Source organism: Vipera berus, assembly GCF_964194415.1.
Source record: "Vipera berus genome assembly, chromosome: 3".
NCBI classification, from domain to species: Eukaryota; Metazoa; Chordata; class Lepidosauria; order Squamata; family Viperidae; genus Vipera; species Vipera berus.
Window position 1 is genome coordinate 157,679,626 of NC_138204.1, and position 10,457 is coordinate 157,690,082.

The 10,457-nt window shown below is 35.6% G+C and overlaps 1 protein-coding gene across 1 annotated transcript; it reads right to left on the reverse strand.

The window, feature by feature from the left end:
- Positions 1-1,575: 1,575 nt before the first annotated feature.
- On the reverse strand, positions 1,576-9,419 carry TIMM21 (translocase of inner mitochondrial membrane 21). The gene is made up of 6 exons (XM_081325885.1): positions 8,892-9,419; positions 6,346-6,408; positions 6,148-6,245; positions 5,378-5,451; positions 2,678-2,783; positions 1,576-2,286 (listed from the first exon to the last, which is right to left on the reverse strand). The coding sequence occupies exons 1-6, from the start codon at positions 9,184-9,186 to the stop codon at positions 2,194-2,196; spliced, it is 729 nt and encodes a 242-aa protein (XP_081182011.1). The 5' UTR covers positions 9,187-9,419; the 3' UTR covers positions 1,576-2,193.
- Between the last annotated feature and the right edge of the window lie 1,038 nt (positions 9,420-10,457).

Sequence of the window (10,457 nt, forward strand, 5' to 3'; positions counted from 1 at the left end):
TTTTGCAATTATACTACATCATATGTTAGTAGAATTAGGAATACCTGCTGAAATGGCAGATTTTCTCACTTTATGGATGAATAAAGCTACATTTGTTCCAATCCCTTGAAATGGTGCTGTTTTTATAACTTGGCATTATGTTTCAGTCCAAAATGGCTTCCATCTTGCTATACAGTTGTATACGAGGAAGTAAAAATCCCAAAACAATGCCAGACAGCATATTTTATAAAGTTTAATATGAAACAAAATGCTGGAAGTTTTGAGGCAGCGGTCTTTAGTGTGAGCCTCTTTCTGAAAATGTCTCCTTATCCAAAAAGCATCAGTGACTCTTTTTCCAATCTAGGTGGTTTTACAAGAGACAAAGGAAGAAAAGGTGTAAAAGAAAAAAATGACTTAACACAAAAGAAACCTCCAGCTTAGGAGAAAGATTGTTTCTGCAAACTGATCTATTCTCTACTAGACAAGTTTCCACTGTTCCATGTGCAGCTCTGTTCACAACGGCCAGTCTTGGCAATCTGTGAATACATTTTCAGCTTACTTGTTTATAATCTTCTTCGTGGATGGCTAAATTTAGTGTTAGAGTTATTCTTTGCAAAGTGGCCAGTGGGCAAAATTACAATCTGCGTTGCTATTTTATTTTGTAGAGTAGTTTTTTTTAAAAAATGTTTTTTTCCTACAGTTATATATATTACCTGAAAATTAGCAATTTATTGTATAGTCCAAATTGTGCCTCTTATCAAATTTCAACATGTGGAATTACATTCTTTATTCCTGTAAGTGAAGGCAACAGGCATACTGCAGCCTAAAAAAGCAATTGCTGAGACTTGACACTGCTCAACTGTGTTTTGTTAAACTGTCTTTGCAGCTAGCAAGCTACCCTGAGACTGGGGAGGGAGAGGGGGAGAAACACAGGCCATAAGAGTGCCATATTTATTTATTTTTATTTATTTTAATTCCATTTATATCCCGCCCTGCAAACAAAATAATAAAAAAACAAGTTAGGTGCTAAGTTTCTAATTATCTAATTTAAAAGTACAAGCCTTCCTTCCTCTCTCCTTCCCTTTCATATTTTCTGAACATTCAAACATTTTCTGAATAGTCTAACAATGGTATGACTTTGAGGCATACATTAACTGCATATGAAGATCTACATGTAAATGAACTATGGAAAAGGATGTTAGAATTGGTGCAATTTCCTTTAAAACCACCAGATGGAACCATTCTTTACCTTCAATGAAGTCAAACAAGTATACTAAGTACTATATAGAATTGTTTGATAGTTGCTAAACATTCCTCTGCTCTTGGAATTGCTTAGAATATAAGAGACATTATTACAACCTAACCAAGGTTGGAATGAGTAATGTCATAGTAGAATGCTATTCTCTTAGTGCTACCTATCTGCCAACATCACTGATCCAAGCTATCTTTATAGTTACTAATCAACTCTATCATGTTAGATAGGGTAAATACTGTTGTCTAGATAAATATTGAACTGTTGTATGATAGCTTATTTTATAGGATCATTCATGTTCCTGACAAAGATTCAACAAATGAAAGACTATGGCCATGGATGCAATTTAAAAAGGCACCATTCATAACTGGCTGCTTTTCTTATATATGCAAAAAATTGAATAGTATGCTAATTTCAATTTAAGTCCTCCCAAGAAACAAAATCAAATCAGAAATTATTCAGCCGAGATTGTATTATAATATATTTTGCTACTTAACATTCTAAATTAATGTTTGAGGGGCAAAATACAAACTCTATTAAAAAGAACACTATTTTATATATTTTAGGTCTTATTTATTATAATATTGATATGAAATCCAAGTTGAAACAGAAATATTCATTCCAAAAATTTAGAAGTTTACTTGTTGGATGCATGCATGTACATAAAAACTAATTCACTCATTTACAATCTTTGATGAATCACACATTTGCTGCACTGAGAACTTCCTGCTAATTTTGTATAAAAATATCAAATTATTTGCATTTCTATTATTTTCATAATTCTCTATTTCCAATATTTATGCAACTTCATTATTTATAGTTCCACTGGTTCCTCTTGAGTTATGTGGACAGTCTGTAAGGATGCAACATGACTTGTTACCTTTTCCATGTTTATTATTTCGTTGTTCATTGCATACTATCAACAAGTATCCCAGCAATTAAAGACTTTTTCAATCATTCCACTATCTATTGTCTTCAATAATTATTGTTCTTCTAGGGTAGCTATCAATATCCACAAAAATATAACGATATTCATATTTTCCACTTTCAGGATTCTGTTAAAAAAAAGAAGGGTAATTTCTGTTAAAATGAAGAAAGAGATGTGGATAATTTCAGTATTAAATCAGAGATGTGGAAATAAATCTGACCTAAAGGCTGAATCCTTACATGTCACAAAGGTCAGATCATCGGAGGTGTGGGATTTCCGGGGCTGAAAGCCTAAAATCCTGGTTATTCGTAGTGCATTTTTAAAAAGAAGCAGTTCTCATATTCTCTGTCTTCTCCTTTACAGATAAACCTACTCTAATACATGATCCAATCATGTTCCAGCTTATATGGTATGTAACTATGAGGAAGAGCCTGAGACTGCCACTTACACTTCTACAAGCTGGAGCTTTTCCACCTCTGTATTAAATTATGGTCTATATTTTATTGGAGTTTTTGTACCTCTTTGACTTCAAGATGAACAGTTCCTTGTTTTCCTTTTTCAGATCCCTCAATGTAGAATTTTAGACGCATGTATTTCAATCCATCTTTTACAAATTCAATATGGCTGATGAAAATCACAAACGAAATATTTTTCAACGTAAGAAAACAATTCTTCAAATCGTACATCTGCAGTTTTTGGATAAAGCAATTGTGACTTCAAATCTTAAATGTATGGTGCAGCCCATGGCAAACAGTTAATTAACAAAAGTTTGGTACACAGAAAACAAAATCCTTGAAATGTAGGTAGTAAGCAATACTACTACAACGAGATGTCAATGTGCTTTGATGTAGTGTGAAGACAGGATAGTAAAATTTTGAACTATTTATTGAAACATACCAATTTCCTAGATTTTATTTGATTAGAACCATCCATTTATTATGTGTACTTTGGATCTGTGCCACAGTAAACATCATCTTCCTTTCAGAATGTAATTAAATCTTTTTATACCTATCCTACTTAGGCTCATAGTTCCAAATGTGCCAACACAATCAGACAGAATATTTTGATAATTTATGTCTAATTTATGTCTATTTATGTCTAATTCTATCCAGTTTAATCAGAAGCAAATTTCATCAAGGATATTTAGGGGAAATGAACTGAATCAAGCGCATGCCAGACTAAAGTCAGAAGCTAAAGAATACAACATAAAATGGATAGTATACAATATTTTCTACAGTAAATATTATCTTATTGTCTAATAACATCTATCACTATGGCACAGAGATGAAGGATCCATATACAGTACATTCCTGAATTTACAGTTACAATATTACAAGATGTACTAGATAGTTGTATATGGCATCTTTATGCCTTAATTTAAGTAAGCTGACAAATAGTCCTGCCATGCCTTCACACTGAAAATGACACTCATTGCCCTTCAGCCATAACATGTTTGATTCTGCTGTTGGAATCTCATAAACCTGGAGCTGTCTTTCAATGTGTGACACAAGTTTAAGATTTAAGATACCTAGAAAATTGTTTACCCAATCATTATATAAATCCTATGTACATAATTTACATTCTAAACCACTTCTTTAAGGCAAAAATTGCATTATTGAAAACAATATCCTTAAAGGGAAGAAAAACAAAACCAGATTTTTACACTGGGAAAAGAAATCTGACTTTTCAGTTCTGAATTCCAGCTACTGGTGAAGATATGCCCTTAATGTGGCAATATGCACCTCAAGATGGGGAACAAACACAATACTTCTTCCTCCTCCTATTTTTCCCACAGCAACAATCCTGTGGGGGGGAGGGGTTGGGCTGAGAGAGAATGTGACTGACCTAAAGTCACCCAGCTGGCTTTCATGACTAAGGCAGGACTTGAACTCATGATAATAATAGAGAATGACAATGGAGAACTTTTCATAGCCTTTCCTCTGAATCTTTCATTGTTCAGGTACAGAATAACTAAAGGATTTATTAAACAAACATGGGACATGTTTCCACAGAAAGACTTTATCAATTATTTATTCAACTACTTCCCAGTTGTTTCTATGAAGTATTTCCCAAGATAGAACATATTCCTACCTCTAAACTACTCACTATTTCATGCTGAAATAATATTGGGTGTTTTGTTTGGCCTGATTAATATTCTTTCTTTTGCCCTATAGATGGGCACATTTCATATCCTTTTGTACTAGTTTGTGTGAGCTTCAGCAATGGAACAGGTGGTCTATGTCCTTTCACATTGTCTTTTCTCTAAGATATTTGTACAGCTTTGATTGTATCTCTGATATCAAGCTTGCCAAACTATAATCCATCTTGCTTCATATGGTGTTTTCTTGGTAAAGACAAACAAAGGTGCTCTGATTTGATTCTGAACTGTAAATTTAGAATCTGAAAGAATGAATCTTGGATATGGTAGACTGTATTTATGAGAATTCCATTTGCAGTTTTGTAAGCACTTCATTATATTGCATTTTTTAAAACTGTAATGATCTATTTGCTACTTCCCTTGCAATTCTACAAGGACTGACTCTCCCACCAACACAGGTCATCCCTGATTTATAGCAGTTCACTTAGTGACCATTTGAAGTTACAACGGCACTGACAAAAATTTTTTACATTCACGACTGTTGCAGCATCCACATGGTCACGTGATTTACAATAGGATGCTTAAAAACTGATTCATGTTTATGAGGGTTGCAGTGCCCCGGGGGCTATGTGATAACCTTTTGCGACCTTCTGACAAGCAAAGTCAATGGAAGAAGCCAGATTCAGTTAACAACCGTGTTAACTAATTTAACAACTGCCGTGATTCCTTTAACAAATGTGGCAAGGAAAGTTGCAAAATGGGGCAAAATTCATTTAACAAATTTCTCACTTAGTGACATACATTTTGGGCTCAATTGTGATTGTTAAGTTCAGGACTACCTGTACCATAACAATATATAAGAGGTATATCAGCATCAACGGACACGGGCAACAATTAATACTAAACAAATGCTTGTATATTTGCTAAGAAACAATCCAAAGCTTTGATTGTTCTTAACTGCTATTTCATTCGTTAGAGGCAAATTTAGGTTAGGCTAAATTACTACTTTTTAAATTAAATACAAGAAGAATCAAGCTGAATAATGTAGAAACAGTAACAAAGACAGTAACAACCAGAAAATAACATTTAATACAAATGTTAAGGGCTCCATTACAGATACCTGACTAATTGTCTTCTCCCACGGCGTGTAGCTTCACCATAGCCTTTTATGGGTTCACCAAAAACTCCTATTACCTAATTAGTTACAACAAAACAATGTGTTTAGTGATCCATTTTCTATCTAGGACTAGTGAGTAGCTTCATCAGAATAACTACTAATGGTATATAATCTCCCATGAGACATAATTTACATTTTTTTTACTATGCTGATTTCAAAATTTTAGTAAAACGAGGCATGCTTCTTTGGGGAAAAAGCTTCATGTGTTGGATCAGCTAGTCTAATATTACCTGCCACTGCATTTAAATAATTTCTGTGGTCTTCCCTCTGTAATTTTTTAACATGAAATTTGGGTTTCCTTGTGTTTGATGTTGAATGATAGAATAGCCATGCTGGAATTTATGAAGAATATTGAAAATGTCAATTCACCAAAAAAAAAAAAAGAAAAAAGAAAAGAAAAAAAAAGAACACAGTGGAGCAGTTGGCACAAATACTCTATCACCTGTGGCCTATTTTACTGTAAATAGATTATGTATAACTGACACGTTGTGAAAATGCTATGATATAATGTCCCTGGTATGGCAGAAGAAGAATGGCCAATCCTACTTTCATATGTTGAGAATCAGCAATATTTAAGAAAACTATCTTTCACTTCATAATGAGCAAACCAAGTTCCATTGATTCTGAGGATCAATTAAAGAAAATGTTTTTTAAAAATTAAGAGTAGTTTTTTCTACAATCAACATCTTTTTCATTGAAATTTGGACACAAACCTCAGGGTGAGCTCTGCATTTCTCCAAGGCATCACCGTAGATCTTACTGGGACTGGAAGAAGAGAATAATTCCCTAAAAATCACATAGAATAACCCACCTGAAGGAGAAGAAAATCAGATGCCAATCAATCAATCAATCTTCTAAAAAGCCAATATTAAAGCACTTTGTAAACTAGAATTTTTTCCTGTTTTAATCACCTGTTACACCAATCCCGATAATCACCACTATCAAATAAGTGAAATCTCTTCCTGCTTCTTTCACTGAAAGAGGAAAAAAAGATTACAACAAACAAAATACCTGTAAAATACCAGATAAAAAAAGCACAAGATCTAAAATTAATGCCTCTTAGAGCTTCCTCTGAGAATCAAAACAGTTTAATGGCTTTTGTCTTGAGAACAGTGAGAAAAGCATTTAAATTGTTAGTTCTATCACATGTACTAATGTTCTACAGCTGTTTCATTCTCCGTCTTCTTTAAGATTTTAATGTAGTCTTGCTAGTGCATTAGTGGACAGGAAGATGTACTTGTGCTTTCTGTTCACAAGAATTTTAAGAATATATCCATTTGGATGGATTTTTGATCAGGAACTTTCTACGGTTGTTTAGTTTTGATTAGTGGATACTGTACTTGGTTAACTTGTTTTACAGAAAAGATTTTGCTGTTCCAGTAATAGGGGCAGTAAAATCTTTTGGATTAGCTTTGGCTGAATCTCTGCCAATATCATCTCTCTTTCCTTAAAATTACTGACTTCATAGCACAGATGAGATGGGCAAGAAAATATTTATTCCATAACAAAGATAACAGCAGTTCTAAAACCAGCAGAGGTAAATCATTATTGCCATGATTCTTTTCCTATATTTTTTAAAAATTTGGCATGGTTTGGCCCATGTTTTTGACTAGTTAAAAAAGCTTCAACTGTGTTGTGTTTTTCACTTCACCTTTTCAGAGATAAATACACGAAGCTAAACCTGACTACCAAAAAGTTTCTTAATTTTCTATATATTTAGAGAGATATGTTACTTCAGTCATAGCCCAGAAAAGAACACAAAGTATGTGATAGCAATAAAAACAGAATAAAATCCAATGAATATCAAACTGGAATAGTCAAGGTGTGACGTATTTTATAAATAGCAAAACATATATATTATAAATAGCATAGTACAACTGCTTAATTAGGAGGAAGAAACAGCTTTTACTTCTGCTAAGAATCATTAGTATCACTCCAATTCCAACTCACTGGATTCTACATGGCCCTGGATTCTAGTTGTTACTATTTTGAATGTAAGGTTGAATGTAAGGTTGTAGACAAGACATTTGATTTGAAACTCATTACTGATGCCTAGGTGGATCCAGATGCCAGATGTTTCCATCTGGATTTCAAATCTGACAACAGTCACAACCCCAGGGAAGAAGAGGTTGGATGGCACTTATTATCTGGGAAACCTTAATGGTTTTCACCATCATTCTGTTCTGCAGATACTGGATGTGAGATTCTCTTGATACAGGATTTGGTGCTGCTATACCGGCCTGCCTGCTGGGCAAGGACATTCTTGTCTGAAATGCTGGACTCTGCTAGTGTGTTAGCAGCAGAGTTGCCAAGGTTAAAAGTTCTTGGTGTCTTCAAACTGTCCCAGATGCCATAAAGACTGTGGCAGTGCAGGAATTCATGGCTACTATAGCCACACAGACTTGACCCAAGTAATAGAGGGTCCATGGGAAACATTAGATCTGTTTTTTTGTCTTGGGGCAATTGTAACATGTGGTAGTCGAGGACATTACCACCAGTTTTCATGGTCTGTTTTTTTAGTTTGCTGTTTTTTTTAAAGTTTGTTGCGCTCCCCACTAAGAAGACAAGACCTATTAGCATTCTGCCCCAAACATCAATGGAACTGGGACAGTTTGACTAAGGCCTTAGCCTTGAGTTGGGATGAGACAACAGTCAGATGGCATTGTTTCTATGAAATCTCTAATTATGTGCTGAACCTGGAATGTTGTTTGGTTTTTACAACAACTCTGGCAGATGAAATACCAGAAGAGATGCCTTAAGTGCCACTGGAGAATGACAAAGAACGAGTCCAACTGAACACAGGCTTGTCCCTAGCCTAAAAATGAGTTAACTTTAAATTGTCCTTTGTACTAGGATAAACTACTATGTCTCTCCTAATTCTGTCACCGTCCAAAAGCAACATCAAAGTCTGTTAAGCTGCTTCCCATTGCTCTGATAGTAAATCAGGTACGGTAACCAAGGTGACTTAAAATAGAATAGACAGATAGTGGAGACAGTAAATTTTATTTTCTGCCAAACGTTCAGCTTAGGAGTGAAAAAAGATCTTAGGCCTGCCAAGGTATTTCACCTTTGGCCCTTGAAGTGTTACTTACCTAAGTTCCAGACAGCACAATTGCTAAACTACAAATCCCAGTAAAATTAAGAACACTTAAGATTTGTATTTCTGCAAAATCTGGCTGGCTATGATATCCCCGTTCCACATTTTGCTGCAACCACATGCCTTCCAGATTTGCTTAAGGTTCACTCTTGTAATTATCATATTTGGCCCTGCAGGCTGAGATTGTAAGACTATATTAGGCCAAAGTGGGTTTTTTCAAAGAAGCAAACGACTTTTTAACCCTTCAAACGTTGAAACCGTCCAGACCCACCCAAAGAACATTATCCATAGCAAGAGGCTCCATTTTAGGGAATGCTTTAAAGTCCTGAGCGTTGTAATAAGTGAAAGCAACGTCCTTACCTTTTTGAGCAGCTGACAGTGAAACGTCTCCTTTTTTACTTTGCACCGGCACCTGCGAGCTCCTGTTCTCTGATTTTTCGGATCTCAGGGGACTCGAAGGGACAAAGAAACTTCGTTTTACGCCATCGTAGCCTATCTCAGGCCTCAAGACATGGTCATGGCTGAACCCTTGCCCTACTCTGGACCATACCCAAGTGCTTAGAAATGCCGTCCTGTGCCGTGCAAGCGCCTGCTTCACCGCAGATCTCAGTAGCTGATCACTACAGCAAATTCCTCGCACAAAAGCGGAAAGCATTATTATTTACTAGCTGTAAATCATAAGACCTGTAAGACCCAGGAATCAATTCCAGCCCCCTTGCGACTTGTGCAAGCAGCCGGAGGCATCGCTCTGCAGTTTACTCTCGGTGCAAAGTGCCCGTAGCCGTTGAACGACCCATTACGATGTTTTTCTTTGCAGTTTTCACTTGTTGAAAGAAGTCGAACAAAGCAAAGGCGGCCACGACCTTTAATGTCACAGATACTTGCCACTCGCCGCACCATTTACGTTTGCAAACGATTGTGGGAACCGTAGTTTGCAGGATATACGATCTGCTCACTGATCTGCAAAGAAAACAAATGAAGGACTTCAATTCCCAAAATGCAAGGCGCGATATTTTCCATAGAGCCGAAATTGCATTAGATTCAGAAGTAGAGTTCCGGCTTTCAGTTCGCGGGCTTAATTCATAGAGAAGGAGCTTTTGGCGAAATTTGGTCATTCTGGCTAATGCACAAGAAAAAAACAACTGAGATCCGTATAGCATGGGTTATTCAAAATAGAGAATAGCATCAAATATCGCGCGTCTGGCATATTGATGTAACTGGATATTATCCTCATAGTACAAATTTCCCCAAATTTGACTCCCAAAGCCTTTAAATTATGATTCCTTATCAGTTTGAGCTGTGTAAAAATTGTCATACGTTGAAGTCCAACACAACTGGAAAACCCCAGGTTAAAAAAATGTATCTTATCCTACGAAATGGCATTTGAAATATTTATTGCTGGTATCTCTTTGACTTTTGTTAGTTTTTCAAGTCACTAATGAAAAAGTCACCTCCCATAAACTGTAAAGCCATTATTGGTGATATTTGAGAATTTCATTCTGTGAAAGAGAGCTTGGGTTTAAAAGTGTTCTTTTAAATTGCTTTAAAGATGGATTTGCTTGCTGTACAAAGTACAGAAACATTTTTAAAGAAACACACACACACACACAGAGAGAGAGAGAGAGAGAGAGAGAGAGAGAGAGAGAGAGAGAGAGAGAGAGAGAGAGAGAGAGAGTGAGTTCTACTGGACTCATGAATTGGGGAAAATAACATCCCTGAATGGTTCTTACATAGCTTTTCCTCACACATAATCTTATTGTCAGCTACTTTTCATTCGAATTTCTTGCGAGCTTGACATATCAAAAGATCAGAAAATGATGATATTGTAGAGTTAGCAGCATAATTATATATTAATTCCTTTTAGATATGGAGAAAAATATAAATGTAATTCCCATAATTCTAAGAAGCCTTTGCTTGAAAGTGCCT

Coding starts and splice junctions, on each gene's coding strand:
- TIMM21 (XM_081325885.1), bottom strand. CDS start 9,186: ATGCTTTCCGCTTTTGTGCGAGGAATTTGCTGTAGTGATCAGCTACTG. Junction 6,409..8,891: donor ACTGTCAGCTGCTCAAAAAG/GTAAGGACGTTG, acceptor TTCCTCTTTCAG/TGAAAGAAGCAGGAAGAGAT. Junction 5,452..6,147: donor AATGCAGAGCTCACCCTGAG/GTTTGTGTCCAA, acceptor GTAACTAATTAG/GTAATAGGAGTTTTTGGTGA.